The 23,847-nt window shown below is 32.4% G+C and overlaps 1 protein-coding gene across 5 annotated transcripts in view; it reads right to left on the bottom strand.

Moving 5' to 3' along the window:
• Cher (filamin A protein cher) overlaps positions 1–23,847 on the bottom strand; it is a 49,873-nt gene that overhangs the window by 24,209 nt on the left and 1,817 nt on the right. For 2 of the 5 annotated variants that reach the window (XM_083095342.1, XM_083095341.1), the window contains 14 exons: positions 22,042–22,256; positions 20,756–21,167; positions 10,375–10,718; positions 9,816–9,943; positions 9,377–9,391; positions 8,529–8,667; positions 7,806–8,090; positions 7,371–7,687; positions 6,690–7,116; positions 6,168–6,386; positions 5,428–5,815; positions 3,391–3,960; positions 1,879–2,223; positions 867–1,480 (listed from right to left, as the gene is read on the bottom strand). In XM_083095342.1, coding sequence (XP_082951468.1) covers positions 867–1,480; positions 1,879–2,223; positions 3,391–3,960; positions 5,428–5,815; positions 6,168–6,386; positions 6,690–7,116; positions 7,371–7,687; positions 7,806–8,090; positions 8,529–8,667; positions 9,377–9,391; positions 9,816–9,943; positions 10,375–10,718; positions 20,756–21,098 — 4,134 coding nt within the window. In that variant the 5' untranslated portion in view covers positions 21,099–21,167; positions 22,042–22,256. The remainder of the gene's footprint in view (positions 1–866; positions 1,481–1,878; positions 2,224–3,390; positions 3,961–5,427; positions 5,816–6,167; positions 6,387–6,689; positions 7,117–7,370; positions 7,688–7,805; positions 8,091–8,528; positions 8,668–9,376; positions 9,392–9,815; positions 9,944–10,374; positions 10,719–20,755; positions 21,168–22,041; positions 22,257–23,847) is intronic. The other 3 variants (XM_083095343.1, XM_083095344.1, XM_083095345.1) reach the window with 3 other exon arrangements.

The following is a 23,847-nucleotide window of genomic DNA, read 5'->3' as shown; positions in this document are numbered from 1 at the left end:
ATTTACTTTCTTTATAAAAAAATTTATTTAATTTTTCCCGCTAATACTAAAAATTAGTGAAATTATATTTTGAAGATTTTTACAACTGAAGATTAAAATAATTACAATTTACAATTTTTTTTCAATATGAAAGTAATCTTCTTTCTCTAAAAGAATAGCAAGTTCATCCAGAAGATGTTTAATATTTCTTAGATGTTTCGATGTAAGATGTCGGAAGATGGTCTTCTTCATAAGGTAATAGGTCCTCATCAACATCCGTAATTGTTATCGTAGGCTTCCATAAGTTCCAAATAATTAAAAAGCAAGTTAAAAAAAGAAAGAAAAACAGATGAATATTCAGCAGAAAAATATATGTAAATTATAGTAATTTTAACAATTTAAAAAAATGTTTATATTATAAAACTATAATGTAGTAGAATTTTCTGATATTTGCAAATATTCAATTAAAAAGTTATTGTAACAAGAGTTAATAATATCCTATTTCAATATACGTAACAATTTAGTGCAGAAATTGCAAATATTGCAACTTTTATTCGTTATAACTGATCTAAGACGTTATCCTATCTAATCGGATAATTATTTAATAATCAAATTTATCAATAAGCTTTACTATCATTACATATGAGATTACTTTCTTTTTATATATATAAAAATCCTTTAATAAAAATAAAAAAAATTAATCATCAAGTTGATATTTTTAAATAAACTTTAATCCTAATATTTATCAGAATTTTCTCTCTCTCTCTCTCATATTTGTTAATTATTATTTTGAAGTTATTATTATCTCTAATCGTAATTATCTTTGCAAATATTCTTTATCATATCAGTGATACAATATCAGATGCAAAACTCGGAATATTACTCACCACAACTTGAACTTCGAGATCGCCGTATCCGGCCTCGGAAGTGTCCACGACGAAATCAGTGGGGAAAGAAGCGGTGCAGACAGGCGACACGCCGGGACCCGACAGTGTCACCTTGCTGGGCTCGACGGTGGGTAAAACTTTTATCTTGTACGGACTTCCATTGATGTCCTCGCCGTCGTAGGTCACGCCGATGTGCACGTTACTTCCGGCGGGCGGTGGTTGATACGTCACTTCGTATAGACCATCGCCTTTGCTCTTGATCTGCGGCTTTTGCGCTTGTCCTTTGTCGGTCGACAATCTGACATCCAGTTGCGCCGCTTTCGCGCACTTCGACGTGTCTACGGTGAACTTGGCGGATACACCCTCGCGTACCATCTCCGGTTGTAAGCCGGGCCCGTAAGCGATCACATTCTTCGCCTCCGAGTCCGACACCACCTCGATTTTGAACGGTGAACCGGGTATGTTCTGCTCGGCGAACTTGATGCCGATCTCGTAATCACCGGGTTCCGTAGGAACGTACTCGACGGTGCACGAACCGTCGTAGTTATCCTTGGCTTCGACCTTGACTTCCCCGTCACCAGTGATCGACAAACCCAAACCGCCGTTGCCAGCCTCTGAAAGAAAATCATATCATTTCCTCTCCAATTTTCCATTTTCTTCTGCAATCATTTTCATATCGAAAAAAATTGTATTTACTTTAATCTTCACTTATGAAAATTTTCAATACACGATCTCTTTAATTTTTAATATTAGCGATACAAGAAAAATTAAATAAATTTTTTCTTTAAAAAATCTGAAGATATTTCCTATTCTGTATCAATTTTTCTGAATTCTCAATCATGAAAAAACGCACGCATTTCAATACATTTCTCATGCAGGTATAAATTTATAAATTTAATAGTCATCATTTTATTTATACGCAATAAATTTTTTTAAACTTATATATTTAATTTGTAAAAAATTATAACGTTAACGTCGAAAATTTATCGAATCGAAATGTTGACTTGCATACCTCTGGTTTCCACCGTGAAGCGATTCGTCTTGTTCACAATGCCTTTTTCCAGTCCGGGGCCGTAAGCGCGACATTTGCTGGGATCAGAACTGCGCTGCACGTTCACGGAGAAAGGCGAACCTGGGATAGGCACGTTGTCGTAGAGAATATCGATGGTGTGACAACCCTCCTCGAAAGGCGTGTAGCTGACGCGATAAGTGCCATCACCCTGGGGGATGATGAGCTTCTCGGTCTTTCCACCACTGGGATTGCTTATAGTGCACGATACCTTACCGTCGTCTGTCTTCGATTTGGCGATGTCTCTCGTGTCTATCGTGAACGTCGCTTGCTTATTCACATGTAAACCTGTAAGATATGATAAGATATGATGGAGGGAAAATAGTTGAATTTCTTTCTATAAATGCATTTATTGAATAATAATTCTTTGCAATTGAATTTTGTCATCCTAGAACGAAACTGTAGATTTTTCCATATGTAAAAATTTGAAATCAATTCTTTTGCAAATGCAGTCAATGCATTTTAAGATAGAAACTGCATTTTATTTAAAAATAAAATCTATGGTACTGGATGTATTATCTTGATTATTATTTTGCATTTTAACTAATATTTTTTTATTTATATTAATGTCTGAGATTGTAATTTGAAACAGTATAAATTTTTGTATAAGATTTATCGCACAATATTTTTATTATTATCTTATCACAATAAATTTATACTGAATAATCATTTTCAAATGTGTTTTATAAGTATTACAAGTCATTAAATTCATTATCACACATCTAAAGTATCATCTACAACTTAATCAAATATCTATATTTTTTAGTTTTCAAACAAACAAAAAAATATACGTAATCTCAAAAATTATTCAGTAAAATACATAAGTATATATTATAAAATAATATAAAACAATCTTCTCGAGTTAATGACTAATGTAAAAAATCACAAGATAGCATACTATAAGATTATATAGAGCATTGGATTTTTTTTACTTATTAGGCAAACTAAAAATGAAGCCATGATTGTAGAAAGAAATAAGCTTACAAATTTAAAAATGTTTGCTCTATACTCTTTCTACAAACATGTCTTCAAGTATATATATATTCTTCTAGCATTCTCAGATATCTTATAACGTGCGCTTGATAAAAACTCTGCAGCAGAGGATATGATAATCGTGAAAAGCATAGTTACAAAAAATGCATGCATCGCTGTACATATCAGATTTCACAACGTGTTTTAGAATAGTCTCCAGGGTATTTCAGTCTTTTAAATTTACGACGACAAAACTCGGAACAACAAGCTTTTCTCAGATATCGCAGTAGGCATGCAACTTGTCAAATAGATCGAAGATCTTAGAAAATGCATTCATTTCCCATGCAACCATTTAAATCACCCTTGCAAAATCCTGAAACACGTTAAGAAATTCATCGCGCAAATCAGAGATCAGTAAGTCACGGCATTCTCTCAACTTGGAAAATCGCACAACGATCTCCGTGCTGGCGTCCTTAACGGTACCGTGTGGCTGGATGCCGTTCCCGGTGACTTTGATCTTGGAGAGGTCCGCGTCCGGCACGACAATGGCCTGGAAAGGCGAGCCTGGTACGTGCTGTTCGTTGAAAGTGATGTTGATGCCGTAATCGCCGGCCTCGGTGGGCAGATAGGCGACGGAGCAAGTGCCGTCGCCGTTGTCCCTGCAATTTATAGCGGCCTCGCAGGGGCCCTCAACAGTCACGCCGAGGCCACCCTGGCCGGCACCCCGCGTGTCGATTATAAACTCGGCCGGTTTGTTAACCACGCCGTGGGAGAGACCGGGGCCGGAGGCCCGCACCTTGGCCGGGTCGGAGCCGTGGACGCAGGTAAGCCGGTAGGGCTGGTTCGAGATCGGCTCGCCGCCGAAGCTGATGCCCAGGAGATATTCGCCGAGCTCGGTGGGCGTGAAGTTGACCAGGTAGCCTTCGTGGGTCGGCACCACGTGCGCCTTGACGCGATTGCCGGAAGGAGCCGTGATCGCCACCTGGAAGTCCGCCGCCCTGCCCGCTTCCTGCGTTATCACGCGGAACTGCTGCAGGCTGTTCACCGGGGCCGCTGCGAGGACGTTTGCGGGTTTTCTCGTGGTGAGCCACGATGTGTGCGCGATTTTTCGCTTTGTGCTGGCGCGACGGGACGACGGCCCGTGTGCGAGGGAACGTCGCGTTGACTTGCCGGTTAGATCGCGATAGCAATCGAAGAGAGGATTTATGATTATTTAGGAACTGACGCGAGAAAAAAAGAGGAATGAGCGTAATATAAAGTCATCGAAAAATTAATTAAAGTCTGCAATTCTTGACAAATTTATATCTATTATCCTTCTCTGATTTCGTATTCTAATGAATTATGCCCAGATAAAATAGACGAAATTGTCACCAGCAAGTACAACGGGACGTCCATCGCATGATATTATACAATAACAGTTAATTCTGCATCGAATAGTGAGAAAAAAAGCCGTTTGCTGCATACACAAGCCCGCAATGTGCGTGTGAATTAAGCAGAGCATATCCCAAGTATGATGACCTCGCCCCGATTATGAAATGTATTTTAGATAAGAATGCATTTAATTAAAATAAATATATTATTTAGCGCGTGCAGAAATAATTATTTAATATTTCTGAAAAAAAACATATATTGATCTTTTTCAGACACGTTATTCTTCGAATTTTATATCTAATGGAAAGTGAAACTGTTATGTTTCTCCGCGAAATTCCAGTTAAAGTTTACATGAAAGACGCAAAGCGTTCAATTGAGCACCGAAGCGTAATATATTTTTAGACGAAACGCGAACTGTGTGCGTGTCAATGCGAGGAATTCGTGAGCGCAGTTATAAATAAACTATCTGCTGTTTACGCTCCAGCGGAACATCTATTCGCGAGACCTTGGCAGCGCGTATTTCAAAAATCTAGAATAAATGTCTTGGTAACAACCCCAAAGATCCTCGAAAAGAATGTCGGTTATATATCATAAGACGGAAATTATTTTTCAAATTATTTTTTTAATGACTGCTGGAAGCGCGCAACTCTAACATGATTAATAATTTCCATTTCGAATTAATAAGTCAGCGTATATCACTGAATTTTCAAGTGCAAAATTTTACTTCAAATATAAAACTAATCACATTCATAAATTCTTTTTTCAAATAAATGATTCTAACAAGTTATCAAAATAGTCTGTATTAAAAATTAATTGCTTAAGTTTGTTTTTTAAATTATTAAGTTTAATTTTAATCTAAATTATTAAGTTTATATAAATTTATTTTATGTATTATAATAAAATTAAAAATAAAATATCTTGTACCTATTAACCAACAATTATAACTATTTTATAATTATTTGTTAAAGATTCAACATATTTTTCATGGAATATCACACTCCACTTATTAACGTAATTCGATCATGTTTTGCAATTTTTAAAATGTTAATCAAATAATTAATTAAATCTCGAGTAGAAATAGACAGTGTGTTTCGTATTCATAAAATCGAAATATTAGGCAACACTTTAAAAAATGGCAATTGTACTCACTTGGTTCCAAGCCGTCCACCTTAACCTTAGACACGTCCACGTGAGGCTGAACGTTGATTTTAATGGGACACTGTGGTACGCTCAGACCGCCATAGTTGAGATTTACAGTATAGTTTCCTGGTTGAGGGGGCATGTAATCTACGGTGTACGTGCCATCTTCATTATCCGTAAGCGAAATCGGAAGTTCTCGATCTTCAGGGGACAGCAGTTTGACGTCCAATTTGCCGGGCCCAGCCTCTCGACAATCGACATTAAAATGCGTAGGAACATTCGATTTCACTCCTTTCTCGAGACCAGGACCAAAAGCGGAAACCATAGCGGGATTCAAAGGCGAGGCTATTTTAATTCTGTATGGAGATTTTTTCGTGGCCACTCCACCATAATTTACCTGAAAGATATTTTTTAGAAAATTATCGAATTAAATTAATATTCTGATTATTAATATTTTAATATTTTTGTATATGCATATTATTTATTTTGATTTATATAAAATAGTCGATTTATTATGCTAAAAACTTCCATTTTGGCTATTTTAATATTTCTGGCTTCAAGATATCATTTATGTTATAAACGTATAATTAATTAATAAAATATGATATGACGTCTCATTAAAATAATCATGAATAATTTTTTTGAATTTTATGTTATACCGAAATTGCAATAAAATCGGTTTATGTAATCATATAAATAACATGTAGCGAAAAAATACTAAACTCGTTAGAAATCAATCATATTCTTACCATTACAACATGTTGAGAACTGGATGTAGGTGTATAATGTGCTTGAACAGTTCCATCTCTCTTCTCGTCTAATTTGAAAGGAACTTCCCTTCCAAGAGCATCCTGAATGACAACTTCCAAAGCCGCTTTTTGACCAGCTTTTCTCGCGTCCACCGTAAAATACGTCGGTTTATCTCTGGCAACACCTTCTGGTTGAATTCCTGGCCCATGAACTTCAACCTGTACAACAATATTTCCAATTTACATATTTATTTTTCTACACAGATTAATAAAAATAACATATTATCAATTCGATCGATATTGAGTTTATTAAACACAGAAACGATAATCTTTTTTTCACATTATTGCGTGAAATGCTTCAAAATATAAACAAAAAAAATATGTGTGTGCGGGAAATCTAAAACACTGTACATTTTTTACACACCTACACGTGTGCAAAAATTGCAGAAACAGATGTTAAAGAAAATTGTCATTAGAATGAAAAATTATGGTAAAAATGATGCAATGGAGTCTTAAATTTACCTTTTCTGGATCGAAGTCCGTCTTGGGCGAGATAGTCGCTATGTAAGGCGACTTGGGAATGTCCTCGTTATCGCAGAGGATATGGACCGCGTATTGTCCCGGTGCGGTAGGCAGATAAGAAACATCGGCGGTTCCATCGCCATTATCATTGCACTCGATCTTCGCTTTGGACGGGCCCTCGATAGAGAAACCAAGAGCACCGGTCTCACCGTTTGTGTCCACCGTAAATTTCGCCAGATGGCCGACGATGCCTGTACGCAAGCCTGGTCCGAAGGCTCTGATGTTGGATTCCTTGTAAGGACCGACATTGACCTCGAAGGGCGACTTGGGAATCTCTTTGCCGCCATATGTAATCATCACCACGTGACGGCCTTCCTTAATCGGCGTGTAATGGCATGCGTAAGTCGTAGCGTCGATCTTGGACATTCTAGAACAATTTAATGCCATTATTAATATATTCAAATTTAAAACACAACATTATATGCAACACTGTGTATTATTTTTATTTTTCTTTTTAAATTTAAATTTAAATCAATTTTTTACAATATTTTAAAATAATTATTTTATTTTATCTTTGATAGAATCGACTATCATTGAAAAATAACAAGAAATTCTAAGCAATGCGACAAATAAAATTCTACAGAAATAGAGTACTTGCGAATCAGATAATGTTGCACTTACTGCACCGGTCGATTGACACCTCCCGGACCGATTATGCGGATATCCGGTATACCCTCCCCAGCGTCTTTAGTGAGGACGACAAAGTCGGCGACGTCCTGAACGCGAACGCCAGTAGACAGCAACCCACGTCCGTATGCTCTGCATTTTTTCGCGTCGGAAACCGGCGCGATGTTGACGCCGATGGGACTTCCGGGTATGGGTTTGCCGGCGAAGAAAATATTGACGGAATGCAGACCCGTCACTGGCGACACGTATTCACACCTCCAGACATCTGGCGAGGTCTGGCGCAGTTTCACCGGCACCGCGGTTTTGCTACCCTGCAATAAAGCCAAACATAAATACTTCGATAAGATAATATTTAATAACGAAATAGTTTCTCGCGCGTCAATTATTTTCAATATACATTAATGCAATGAATGGCATCAGGCTTTTTACCTGAGGGTCCAAGATGATGACTTCTGGCACACCGCGACCAGCATCCTTCGTAAAGATGTCGAAGAAGGTAGGTCTGTTCACCACGACTCCTTCCGTTTGCAGACCCGGTCCGCTCGCCGTGACTTTGCTCGAATCACCGGCGTGTCCTTCGACATTGACGATGTACGGGCTCTTCGGGATCTCTCTACCGGCGAAGAGCACTTTCACTTTGTGCGGACCCTCTGTCTTCGGAGTGTACGACACCGAATATGTCAGGTTCCTGTCCTTGTTGAACCTGATATCAACCTTGAAAATGCAATTGACATCATGAAGATGATGAAGATGACGCGTAAGACACGCATACAAAGAAATGCGATGGCGTTCGTTCAACTTGCACCGTATCACGCATGCTTATATGTATATTGAAATAATACGTAATCGTCAACGCGATACACAAATAGCCATTGCATCACTTCGTGTCCACGTTCTGCAGCGTAATTATTCTCGATAAACATCTCTCGGCTTCCGGTCTTGCACTCGACAATAGCACGTATCTATTTAATATTAGGTACAGGTTGCAGGTTTTCGATCCATGAAAAATTTAGAAAGAATTTTATATTTCCAATTTTTTATATTGAAAACTATTATTTCTCAACAATGTTGTTAAAATATCTTAATAATTTAGCAATTTTTTAAAAATATTATTGAAATAAATAATGTAATAAATATAAAATTTATCTTTACCGGTAGTTTGTTGCCTTTAGAATCGTCGACGGTGACGTCCACGTTACCCTTCCCAGCGGAGAAGGTTTCCACGGTAAAGTTGGCCGGTGCACTGACGATCGGACCGCTTGGCTCTATACCAGGACCATAAGCGCGCACTCTGTATAAGGAAGCACCATGAGAAAAGGCGAGCTGATCAACCAGCGGCCGCAATGTTGTTACATCAATACGTTAAGTAAACTCATTTGCCATTCAACGTTACAAGCGTTGCTTTGTGCTATCATGATTTGCGCGATTTGCATCGTTCCCTTCTAAACAAATTGCAAGCGCGTAACCTTCTGCAAAACTTGCGGCCATTCACTATTCGGTTAGTCCAATTCGAGGCTTCCCGTAAAATTTTCATGTACATGTATGTATAGAGAGAGGATAATTAATGATGGCGTTATAATATATTTATTCGTAAAAATCTAAGAAAATACGTGGAATGATGTTGAGCGCTAATTAATCAAACTCCCCCCTCATTTTTCTGTTCGACAAATTTGTAAATCGTGAATTCGCCAGCCGCGTACTACCTTTGTTTACTCTATCAGGCTTTTATGTACATGTATATATATGTGTAAATAAATAAATATATATATATATGTATATATTTATTATATATTTTTTTATATATTTATACATATAAGTAAATAAATAAATAAATATATATATATATATATATATATATATATGTATGCATGTATAGATAAAATAGCAATTAGGGATGTTGTGGGTTAAGAGATAGATCTAAAACGCTACGGTCAAGGCGGCGAACATTAATTGCGTAAAAACGTTATACGTTAAAAATACATGATTATTGCGCGACTTACCGCGGCGGTGGGATGCTGCGACCGAGAAATGAGAAATCAATTGGTTAATTAATTAAAATCATTATACCAGCGATCTATACGAATACTGGATTTTATTGTACGTTGAATCGAGAAAAAAAATGGAGAAAACTGTGATCAAGATCATAATAAACAGTGCTGATTGTAGCATTTCGAAAAAATTTTTTTTTCCTACAATACAATTTTAAGAAACAAAAATCATGTAAAGTAACTATTTGGCAATATTTAGAATATCATACACAATTGCCATTATTTTACAAATATTCTGGATTGGAATCAAAAAGAAGTTATATTCGATTCAAGTGCTATCAATGTTATTAATCAGTTTGAATTTTCAACAGAAGATAGGAAATACGTTTTCACTGACGCTTTAAAAATGTACGAGTGATCTGGATACAGTAGTATAGAGTATTATTCTTACCTGTTTGGATTCGTGCGAGGACGCAGAGGTGCACCCGTTTTCAATTTCGCATTTGGATATTGCGATAGATATGTCATCATTGACATCTCATCGATATTTGGATTTACCATCTCTTCAGGTTTAATGAGCTGAAATAAGGATGATTCACAAATGTAATTCATAAGTATTCCGTATTCAATAAATAATTTATTTATTTATTTATTTACATATAAATATTCTATTATATATATAAATAATAAGAATATTTATATAAATAATATATATATATATATATATATATATATATATAATTTAAACACACTCTTATTCCATAAATTAAAAAATATTTATCAATAAATAAATTTAATAAATAATAAATAAATAAATAAGTAAATAAATATATATATATATATATATATATATATATATATATATATATATATATTAGATATTCCTATTCCATAAATGAAAAAAAGCATTTTAAGGCATAATAAAATTGCAATAAATTTGAAAATAATTATAAAATTGCCAAATTATTTTATCTCGAACAGAATTTAGACGAATTAGTATTGCAGCGAACCTGAGGAATATTGAGCCAATCGTCGGCGAGGCCCATCGCCTCGGACGCGTTTTGGATCGCATCCTTGGGATTCCAATCTTGCCAATCCGGACAGAGGCCAGGTGCGACCGCGTCAACGAGGGCGCCCACCGCGCGGCCGTCGTTCCAATCGGAGGTGAAATTCGTGATCGGCAAATCCGGCACTTTCGATTGAATCCAGTGCATCAGTCGTTGCTTCGGGGTAGCGCCCTTGTCTTCGCCATCGTCGCCGTCCCACATGGGCATAGAAATCGAATAATGCAGGATCAGGGTCCATATTAGGCCGAGGATCAGTTTCAATTTGCAGTCTACGATGTCCGAAGAATCTGCGGAATAAGAGGAGAAATTAATTTGCCGCGTACAGGCACGGTCTTAAATTATATATACATAATACACTATTGCTAAATGGACAATGATGAAATATTGGCCACAATTCAAAAATATGTTTACGAATCTTTCCTATTTTGCGTTTCCTTATGTTCAGCAATGCCAAATTAATCAGAGATTGTTGTTCATTGATTACACACGCAAAAGAAATATATTTTATACTTTTAGACTAAATTATAACACGATAACAATATAATATTTTTAGAAATTTTCTCTTTATTTTAATTCTATAAAATATTCTGTAAAATATTCCATAAAATTTATATACAGAGAATTCATGCAGAATTTCCATTTTACACAGATGCAACTTTAAATATTTTTTTACTCGTTTTTACGTAATAATTTATTAGTAAATGAGTGAGTAACTTCCTTTCTTTCGAGAAGAAATTCTATTAAGTTTTTTCTTCCTGTTGCGTAAAGTCTTATTATTCATCATCTTATTATCATTCGTAGATTTATCACATCGCTCAATTATTCAATATGAGTAAGAATAAGTGGGCGTTATTAAGGAAATATTTTTCCGCTGTTCGTTTATGGAATCGAGCCGATGCAATCTTTCACAATGTACTCTTCGAAGAGATGCTAACGAAAAGCGCATGTGTGTTTGTGCAATGAAAGTGCTAATAGATATCCTCGACATAGTGATTCATGCGTTGAGAAACCGCCAAATCGCATATACTTGCAGAATCTTCGAATTTTGAGCGGAATGATATAAATTGCGATTGTTTTAACAAGTCGTAAATTTTTAATTTTAAAATAAAGAATTAGAAAAAAGAATGAAATGCATCATATAACATCAATTAATGCGAAAATGCATATGTAATGAGTCAAAAAATATAATCAACTTCAAAAATTATACTAATCTTGAGAAACACACACATGCATACAACATTTGATCTTGATTTACCTAAATAACCATCATATAAACAGATCTATAGTGATAAACAATCACGTCATTTGTACATATCAAGTTACTTATATCTTTCATGTCAATGTAAAAAATGGGGAACTTTAGTTTATCGATTATATGGCCTCTAAAGATTAATTAAAATAATTATAATTTAAAAAATACATCTTTTTTTCTTGCTTCAAATGTTTTAATAATTCAAGCATATGCCATTCCAAAAGAAGAATTACGTTTTATTAGAATCACGCAACAATCGTGAGCGCATCGTTTCCTCGAGATGTCAGTAAGGGTAAAAAAAACTCATGGTTGTCAGATCTTTTAAGAATATATATATAACGCGTAAAGATACATTCATTCGCACGGATTTAACCGAATCCGAGCCGCCGCAGCTATTTCTGGCCTCGACAACGACATTCGACATTGTCTCGCAGTCAGTGTTGTCCGCGTGACGTGGAATCGCCACCACCGTGTGACGATTCATCCAGACTATTTTCAGCAATTACCGAGAGCTAACCGAGTGATGTCAGCAAAAACGTAATTAATGCAGTGACACGCGAACCGGCCAAGCGCCAGCTAATTCACCCTGTGACGCCGAGCCCCCGAGATTCTCGAGCTTCGTATAATGTTCCTCTACCCACGTAAATGTACAACTTTCTCGTGACGAATCATTTCAAGAAAGATACTGCTGTCAAGTATAGACTGACATTTAATGTAACATCTTTATATCAAAGCTGATTAACACTAGAAAAATAGATTTCTGAAATCTTTCATAGAGAAAAGAATTACATAAATATTTATAATTCAAATATAAAATATATAAAAATATATAAATATATAAAATATATAAAATAATATATAAATATATAAATAATAATATATAAAATATATAAAAATTAAGTCGACAGACAATACGAGTCTGATGTTGTTTTTGGTACACACAAAAGTTTTTATTACATAAATGTTGTTTTTTTGTGTACCAAAAATAATATCAGACTCGTATTGCCAGGTCAACTTAATTTTTATATATAAATATTATTTTTATATATCTTGTACTATAAAAATAATATATACATAATAGAGTAAACATAGCATTTTTAGAATTTAAATATTGATAAATTTTGATATATAAGTTTCCCTAGATACATCTATGTATATTTACATTATTGCGCAAAAAATATTGCGATTATGCGCTTTAAATTACCGGCGCCACGACGTGAATAATATGCGTGAAAATAAGAGTGAAATGTAAGATGTTACTCTTTTGTTTGAACACTCGAAATGGATACCCATTGTCGAGCCTCTCCTTGGAGTCGCCAATTCACTTGACCGCGATGCAGAAATGCATTCATAAATGCACGGACAAGTTGCAGAAAAGATTTCTAGACGCGTATGTCATGTACCGAGAGCGTGAAAAAAATGACTGTAAATAATACAATATTAAAATACTATATTATGCATTTTTCTACTCAATGTATTGGAAATATAATTATAGTTATGTGCACAAAACTTCTTGAACTTTTTTTCTATTTAAAATGTAAAATTTAAGAACTAGCTTTTAAATACTGTTAATTATATGTGTCGGATGAAAATCTGGCATCAATCGTAACTTTATTCAGTGCAATTTTTAATTATGGCAATATATAAAATATATAAAAGTCTTAAAATTGTATAAAAAAAAATTTCTATTATCATAATATTATGAAAATGTGAGAATCAGATTTGAACAAATCCTGCATTGCTTTTCTGTCTACGTATAAAAATCGACTTGTTATCTCGATATATCTTAATGAATAATAAAGTCGGAGAGGCCAATTGCATTCCTCTTGATATTAGATAATGGATATGTTTGTTTCCAATGCTATAGATGCTATAAATCTTTATAAAGAATAATTCTTATATAAGATACGATCTTTCGCACTAATTACATGTAAGCATAATCAAATAAAAAAAAGATGAGAATTTCCTATTTCCTTGTATATTAATTTATGTTATAATAGTGTCTATATATGTATATGTATATGTATGCTTTTTTAGCTCTTATATACATATTTACATACAAATAGGCATGCATACACATACACATACTTGTAAAAATATACACACACATATGCATGTATACATGAACTAAGAGAACTTCAATTGCATCATTTCAACAATATATCTTTTTCTTTAGGCTTAACCTCTATCACCGAAAAACTTAGAAATTTACTTACGATCTTGTGTCTACGCTCATTCATTGACGACTAACTTTGACTTTCTGGCTGTGTTGATATCTAACTATTCATACCTGTGTGCGTATGTGGGTGTGTGTATGTTTTGATTTTTATTAACGCGATGTCTCGAAACGAAAACAAAGAAAAAAATGTTTGTATCATCTCTGACATAGAGACTTTCCGTTATTTTACATAATTAAGTATTATAATAATCGTCAGTATCTTGAATATAATAATAATTAATATATTGAATAAAAAATAGATGAGTAATTGAACAGAAATAAAAAATTTGTAAATGTAATCATATGTCAAAATTGCGCTGTGATATTATTTTTACAAAATTGCCGATAATATGTAATATTATTTTTAAAAGTATCGAGCAATATCGGTATTTGAAACTTCAATGCTTCAACTCAACGAATTTCGATGTTATTGATACCCATATGTGCAAATAAACGCAACAAGTAAATCTTCATTAAGAGAAAGCGCAGCTGTGCGTAAATACGGAATCTAATATTATAGGAATGATATATCAATTATATATTTGATTCTCTTAAATAATAAAATATAAATACTCTCATATATAAATAATAATTATATAATTATAATTATTATTAATATATTAATATATTTTATATTTTATGCAAATTAAAAAAATATGTTTTATATACATTTATAAATTTATCTATATTTATAGTTGACATTGATAGTGATATTTATATCATAATTAGTTTTAATGAATTATTTTTCGATATTTATCTAACATTTAATAACTTATATAAGTTGGTAAACATTTTTTTTAAATCAAACAAGAGTAATAAAGTGATAATTTACAGGAGATTTAAAATTTTATTGTTCGCGAAACGCAAAATGTGAAAATTTATTTCGTTAATGCAGTAAAGACTGTTCAAACATTCGTTGTGAATAACGAGCTTCAAAAAAATTCAATGATGTAATAGATATATAGTCTAGTCCCTATCGTAAATACAGAGCATCAGCAGGTATTGGAATCTTCCAAAGGAATCGAAGGGTCTTCCGAATCGAAGAAATTCTGAGAATCTGAGGATTATACATATATACCGCTGTTAAAAAGAGAAATAATCAAAACTTGCGGATTTAGAAACGGGCTTCTTTATTACTCTTTCATCTGACCGACAGCAGTCGGACTGATCTATTCTCGGATTAAGAATTTTTGTTGTGTAAAACGCGAGATTTTTAAATGATTTTGCGAGCATCGTTTTCAGATACGCTTGAATTAGAAGAGAAGAATAAAGAATTTTAGAAAAACTTTCTTCTACCTCAATTTTTCTAGAAAACTGGATATTGTAGAAACAAGAGAATCTAATATAAAAAAAAACGTAAATTGCAGAAAAGATGTGTCATAAACAGAGAAAACTTTGATAAAAACTACAATAATTAGTTCAATTATTTCTTGCAATTTCCTACAAACATTTCTACAATTTCCTTGATTGAAAATAATTCAATAATTAATAACTAAACGCAATTATACAGTCTTCTTTCATATTAAAAGCATGTGTCATATTATAAATAGCTCATCGTAGATGTACAAGTCGTTGAGTCACTTGTCATTCTAATGTTCAATTAAAAGATTCGACCAAGTATCGCGCATACACTTGCCCATGTGTGACGTTTTCAACGACACGTATCCCATGGCGAGTTTAGACGGTGACGTCACTCGAGAGATTACTTCACTGGACCGAGGATGCCAGGTAAAACCTCCGCCGATACGATCTTCTCCTTTCAATCGTCAAGGTGTGCCGTCGGCATGTGTCAACCAAACTGCATTTCGAATGCGAATCTTTGAATAAATATCATTCGAATGCAATTATTTGTTTATTTTTATTTTTATGTTATTTTTTCATGCATATATATTGATATATATCAATATATATGCATGAACAAATAACATACAAATAAAAATAAACAAGTAATTGCATTGGAATGATATTTAATCAAAAATAAGTATTAGAGATTTCAAAAAAAATTCCATAATATCGCAAATTTAATTCTAAAAGATACTTAAATTAAAGATAATTAAAAAAGATGACATCTTAAAATATTTACTTATGACATGTATAAGGTATTCTTTACAATTTGTGGTGAAAATATAATAGATAAACATATTTCGACAGTAGTCGAAGATTTTAATTACGTATGGAAATACGCTCTCATGCGATTTCGTGTGTACAACATAGTCTCTTAATGTCAAGGTTGCATTTGAGAGTGAAAGTAATCGCTCCCAATTCACGCGCAAATTACGATGGAAACACTATAATTTCGGAAATATATTATTTGAATATCATTGTTATTTTATGACATTCCATTGAATTATACCATCCATAGTAAATCCCTAAAAGTAAAATTTTAACACATTTTTATCAAAGATGAAAGATATTTACAGATGAATATATAATATAGATTAACATAATTATTATATTATTAATCTAAGCATCAATAATTTCGTACATCAGTGTTTATCATTTTTTTTATAAATTTTAACAAATTTATAAAATCTGGATCGTAATTGCACTGTATATTATTAATTTATCAATAAATAAAATTAAATTTAATAGTATAATTAATTGATTAAGTAAATTGGGAACCTGAAATATGCTAAAAAAATATTCTTGTAGCACAAAATTCACATATTCTCTCACATATTTTCCTTTCCACTAAATTTTTTTAAAAGCCTCTTTCATATATTATATGCACAAGCGTTAAGTAACCTTTTGCATAAAAGTCCTGTTAAAATATTGAAGATATTTCGCAAAAAAAAAATTGTAAAAATGTCGAGAAACCATTTCCGCTCGACGATAAGGGAAGAAAGAAAGAAAGAAACGAGAATGGGTCACGTAATAAACGCGAAGAAAGACGTCCGTGATGCCAAGGCGAGCTTGACCTTCACCTGATCTACGTGGGCCCGGCCATTCTCTTTCTTTTGCTCCTTGGTGAGTCCGAAATACTTCCCAAGCGAGTTTCAGGGTGTCCCTCACGTAACAGCGCGAATGTGGCTTCCGCTGATATCCGATAATCGAGCGGTTTTAACGCTCGGATCTTGCGGTCACATCTTCGACCGAGATTACGATGACTTAACATCAGACATATTAATTTCTTGACTGGCATTGCAGCTTTTTGCAAAGTTCTTGAATGCAAGAATTTTTCGAAAAGCGAAAAAGTTCTCGACTTATCACGTATACATATACGTCACCAGTTGTGGTAAAAAATGAAGGAATGAAAAATGAAGAAATAATATAAAAATAATCATTTAATTTCATCAATTCGACTTTTGTGCCCTATCTTAGAAATTTGAAATATAAGTCGTTATATTTTAATCGTCAGTATCATATCCTCAAAATTATATAACGACTTATATTTCAAATTTCTAAGATAGGGCAAACGTCGATTGATCAAAAATTAAATAATTATTTTTTTATTATTTCTTCATTTTTTACCGCAACATATATGTGCGATAAGTCGAGAACTTATATATATATATATATATATATATATATATATATATATATATATATATATATATATTTGAAACAAACACACACACACACACAAAAAGAATATTTAATAGATATTAAATAAACATTATTTAGAAAAGTAAAAATATTATTATTTTAAAATCTTTATGTAAAATTAATAATTCAACAAATAATAAATAATTGATGTCCTTGTTCTCAAATTGTACTAAAAAAAATTTAAATATAATCACTAATTAAATTAATTGCATTAGATAAATTGTAAAAACTCATAAGTCATTATATCTATCGTATTTGTTCTGTAGACAAGTAAACTAACAGAAGCGATAAATTAATATTTTTTTCAAATTTCTGAAGAGGAAAAAATATGTTTTTAAAGATTTGTATGATTACTTCATACAAGACGTGGCTCCGCATTTATGAACATATGTTTATCAGCACGTTTTTCTCCTTTGCGATATAACAATTGCAGGTTAAAGAACGTAATGACATCATCGATGATATATTCAATTGCGTCACTACCAAGTCAAGTATTTTGCTCAAGGATGCGACAAATTGTAATGACATCGTCGAGTAAGCAGTCATCAATCTTTCAGTACAAATATAAAAATTCCAAAATTATATGGAGGTTATTGTTTCTAATAAGCTAATTTACGATGCTTGATTTACATGTTAAAAATGAGAATTGCCATTCAATGAAATACCAATCGACAGCGTTGTCTTCCTTTGCCAACAAGTGGTTACAGACGCACGTGGTCTGACTGATAGTGCGGACTCGACGAATCACAGACTTTTATCGAAAATTTCACGAGCCCAATATATATTCTCTCGCAAACTTTTTCGATTTCTAATTTTAAATATTTTTAACTCTAATTCTTAAAACTCTGTTAAATAAAATTCGTGGAAAAAGATTTATTAATTATTTGCATCCCTAAAGATAAAAATTTCAAAAATCTCTATGGCTGATAAATAATTATAACTTAAAAACTTATTAATACTTTAATATAATTTTTTTTAATTCAAAGATAAATATATTTTAAATCGCTCAAAAAATGCGTGAATAAGTTTGAGGAGACCGAGGCATATCTTGTATGTTAATTAGTTTAATTTAAAAATTACGTCATATTAGCGACAGAGATCTTTAGCTAAATTTAAATGGATGGATGAAGATGGATGACGTGATGTTTGTTCATTCGCGAAAAACACGTGAACAGCATTATCCCATCGCTACCCTCTAGTTTCCCGGGTAGCCCGGGCGAGCGTCATCGATCCACAACCCTCTCGCCATGCTCTACAATCGCTTTTATTTCGTCGCTCGATGCATTTGTGCTCTATAGCGGTTGATCCCGAATCTGAAAGCGAGGAAGGCCAGGCAGAAATATTCCGCATATAATTATATCAGTCAAGCGCTTTTTATCTAGCAAAAAAGAAATATTTGGAAACACGATTTTACTATTCGTAATCTCGCAACAAACAGAATTTTTCATTCTTATATTCTTATTATATTCTTAAAAAAATTTAAAAATTAAAAATTAAAACCCGGTTTTATATAATTTCAACATATTTAATAAATTGAACATATTATTAAAATTTAAAATTTATGAAATTAAGAGAATTCGACGAAATTTTTGATGCATTAAAAATTTTGATATTATCGAGAAGGCAATAATGATTTTTTTTCAATTTTGTAATCGCAATGTTTTAAGTGATCAAACCTTAGCGCGTTCGCGCTATATCGCAAGATTCTCTTTATCAGTTAGATCTACATTGATTTCCTCGCAAGCGAAACGCGCAATTAACTATTCGCTGACGCCTGTTCTCAAATTTTGTCGATTAATCACTCATCACGGTTTTTGATTACATTTTTCATCGTGCAAATAAACGCGTATTTAAAATAAATATTACAAATTTTGCACATAACTGTTGTTATGTAAATTTGAAATGAGAAATAAAGAGAAAAAGTAAATGTACATTTTATATTTTTACAATGTAGCATGTAAACGTTATGAGACTGAATAAATATCCTATTGCGGCTTTAAAAGTTTAATATTGCTTTATGAGACTGTAACAGAAAGGTAAAAACATTCTATACAAGTTCTCAAAATTATACGTAATGCACCGCGTATAACTTGTTTTTTTTAAAGTCAATATTTTATAAACATGATTTTTGTTCTATTTTCCTATTATATTAATCAGATCCTATTTATTAATCTTGCTAATTTTCTATAAGTGGATAATTATATTAACTTTTGTTTGTTATTTAATTTTTACGATTATTTTATTATTTTATTATTATTTTATTATCATTATTTTAATTTTATATTTATATCAATATAATATTTTATTAAATAAAGTGTAATATATTATTAAATTGAAATAAATTGATACATATAATAGATTAGATTTTTAATTATTAATATGTCTATTATAATATATAATAAATTATATGATTATTTTATGATCATTGTTTTATTAAATGGCAATTTGATTTAATATTTCTTGGAAATAATTCTTTTCAAATTCTAATATGTAAAAAATATATGAAAAAGCATCTCTTTCTGAAATACTTATATATGTTATTTTATACATATCATTATATATCTTAATATTTTAGTTTTATCGCACACAAATGTAATTTTATACTGATTAATTTAAAAATTACTCCCTTACACACACAATTCCCTTAAACACTTGTGCAAATCTCTATAAAGTGTAGCAATCTAGAAATCGATAAATCTACGTAAAATCCGTAGACCACGCAGGCTCGCAGTAATTGTAACTACCACGTGGTAATGTAACATATCGAAAGATTGTAAATGAAAAGTCTGAAAAGATTAACCACAAATTAAAAATTAATCACGTTGTAGCACCTGTTTTCACCGTGAATAGATATGTTATTATTGTTTTGATATTTGCTCGAAATATAAATTCCTTCTAAATTGAATCAATATTATAGATATGACTTTGACAATAAATATTTCTCGACAATTATCTTGTAGAATAATCATTTTAAATGTGGGAAATAACACACATCACGTATTTTTCAAATTTATTATTTCTCTTTCTAATTGTATAGGAAGTATCTCAAAAAATAATATTTCTGTCAATGACATTTATATATCTACTAATCGCTTCTTTGTTCGATTTATTCAAATTTGATCATTTCCCAATTATTTTATCTAAATATGAAACACATTAGAATTTCTTAAAATAATTATTTTTCTCACTAATAAATATATTGATGCTCTTGCACCGCTCAAACCATCAATTTCTTTGTTTTTAATCATTACAAGAACAGGACGAATCTATTTTCAAGCGTGGTCCAGCACGCACATGATATCACTCACCAATATTGACGATCCTGATGCCCTCGTCCTCCAGAAACTTAAGAGCGACGGACACGTTCTCCAGCTTCTGGGAGCGAAAGGTGGGCCGTTGGTTGTGTTTTGGTAGCCGCTTCTGCGAGAGCACCTCGATAAGGCTCACCAGCCGAAGACCGTCGGACAGGTCGCATTCCAGGTCGCCGATGTGCTTGTTGACCGCCTTCAGTCGTTCGTTCGCCCATCTCGTAAAGGTGTTCTGCTGAATTCGCTTCCACTGCGCGTCCTCGGCCAGCTCGCGCTCGTACATCTCGTCCTCCTCCTCCTCGGCGGAGTTCTCGCACTTAACTGACTTATCATTCTCATTCATTTTATCGGCCGGTCCGCTGCTACGCTCTCACGGATGAGGGTGGTGGGGTGCGCGCCCCTGTGTTAGTATCTGTGGATCGTAGTGTTGGTAGTCACAAGTACTATCAGTGACGAGGACAAGACGTGACTATGTTGGTGACTCGAGAAATAGCGATGGGCACAAACTATCGGCTTGAGTTTTAAAGAGAGCTTCGCTCCAGTGGTATGAACGCCTGCTGTTGTCTCAACGTAAAGCCGGCTTGTTTGTTGATCTATCAGTTGACCTTCAAGTTTACATGCAAGTCTGATTTGGATCTTCGTATTTATTTGGATTATACTTCAGTAGATGTGTTTGAATATAATTTAATTGAATTTAAAAACATGTGAATTTATTAATTTTGGAAATTAATTAAATATATTCGATAAAATATATATAAGATAAAAATTTTAAGACACGTACAGTTTATGTAAATAAAATGTGTGAATCTATATAATTATAAAAATATTTAATTATTAACTTATTTATCAAGAATGTAATTTTTTTCATTCTCAGGAAGACAATACTTTATTATATATAATTAATTATTGCATTATATAATAACTGATAATTTTGAATTAATATTTAATTTAAAAAATAAAGCTTAATTTTAAATTTAATTGCAAATTCTTCATTTTGTTAATTTGTACAATAAATATATTCACAAATATACATAAAGACAATTTAAATGTCAATATTTATATATCCTTAAAACTCACTGTTATAAATAATTTATATATCCTTTATCCACTGTTATTTATTATTAATAAACTTTTACTTATTAATTTTTCTATCTTTATGCAGCTTTATTTGACAAATACTTTATAACAGGCATCGATATCACTCGGAAGCGCGTCGTGCTCATCACTACCGCGAGCACGCATACTTGCAAAACAATCGAAGAAGAGGTGGATGTCGGTGAACCTACCTGCACAGCCGTGTGCCGGCGAATCGAATATGTAAGTGTGTGAGATGCTGACACGATCAGCTGGAGCGACTGTGTTTCTGCGCGAGTCACCGGTAAATCGTATTTTGGGTCACTCAGGATGTGTTAGGCGAGAAATTTTCCTTGGGACCGGTATATTGTCTCCTTGAAATGCCTTTTAGAGTGATCGCTTGTCCTGATTCGCAGTGATTATTCACCTGCATCGCGAAATGTGATTAAAAAATTGCTAATATGGAAAAATATGGGCAATTATATTATATGGAATACAATTGTGTGTATGTGTATGTGTGTGTATTATAATATATAAAATAAAAAATTATTAATTAATTTTTGTACATAATTTTTTTTTAAACAAAAACTTACAACAGAATTGATCTACACTCACAAGTAAAATTTGAAATTATTCAATTTAAACTTATTGGAGAATGAGAAATTAAAAAAATAGAACCGCACATTTAAACATGATACAAGATCAATATGTTATTTTGTGTTAATAAGAATTTCAATTGTTCCAATTGTTTCCATTGATCAAATTAAGTTTGCAAAAGTGCATCGAATCGCGATCAGCTTCGCTTGAGTGAAGACTCGCGCACGTGTTTGACTAAACTGTTCTGCTATAACATGACACATGTTCAATTCTCATAAATAAAGTGCTTAATTATAAATAGCGGCACATTCAGAGAAAACTACTCGTATATCTTTTTGTTTACGCTCGCGTCCCAATACATTTATTACAGTTTAAATTTGCTAGAAAGCGTTTAAAATGTGTTAATAAATAAGATAGAAAAATATTTTAATTGACTATATTTATTTTTGTTTGTGCATAAAATAATATTAAAATGATATCTCCGTCTCCTTTAAATGATATCATCAAATTTTATATAAAATAGTGCATAATAGAAAATTAATCAGACGCACGCTAAATTACGATTCGCGACGCACGGCGAGATGCCAAGTTATTTTTAGTTATGCGCATGTATATACGTGACTTTTTTCCAAGGTCTAATATTATATCCAAAAGATGAACTTCATAAACACGAACATTGTCCGAAATCTGAACAGAGCTATTAGCATTTTCAATTATTTTTTTACAGAAGGACAATTTAGTTTTTATTTTACAAGACATATTGCAGAATAAAACATTGCGTATAATAATAAATGCAATGTACACAATGTATAATATAAAATAGCATAGTATAAAATACACTTTAATTAATATATTTCAGCGTGATAAATGAATAAAAATATCTCTTGATAAAAAATAATTTTCTAGAATTTTCTAAAATTAAAGAAATTAATAAAATATATAAAGAAATTAATAAAACCATATAATTTAACATGTAAAATAATATTTGAGAAAAAATGTTACGTGATCAATTATATTTTTTTTTTCCCATAATTAATTGATTATTCAATATTGTTTTCGTTTAATTATAATTATATCGTGAAATAAAAATATATAAATTGTATAATATTAAATTGTCAATGAAATTCATAATAATATACATATATATTGTTATCTGTAATTGTCTATACTATATGAAAAGTCATTGCATGAGATGACGTGATGATGCTAAAAAATTATTTTTTACAGCGATACTTCAGTCAAGAAGATTCAAGATACCACTCTGTTCAATGTAAGGCGAGCGATCAAGCTGTCATCGAATTTTTTACCTCCTATATTTCTTTATATTGAAACAATTTATATTCTTTCGAATCAAAATCTACAAATAATGTGAAAATAAATAAAAAGAATTAAATCTTATGTATATGTTTTTGTCAATATAA

This window comes from Camponotus vicinus, unplaced genomic scaffold (assembly GCF_025532165.1).
Source record: "Camponotus vicinus isolate PSW18456_S1 unplaced genomic scaffold, iyCamVici1.0 SCAF_3, whole genome shotgun sequence".
NCBI classification, from domain to species: domain Eukaryota; kingdom Metazoa; phylum Arthropoda; class Insecta; order Hymenoptera; family Formicidae; genus Camponotus; species Camponotus vicinus.
This window is presented reverse-complemented; position numbering and strand designations above follow the sequence as displayed.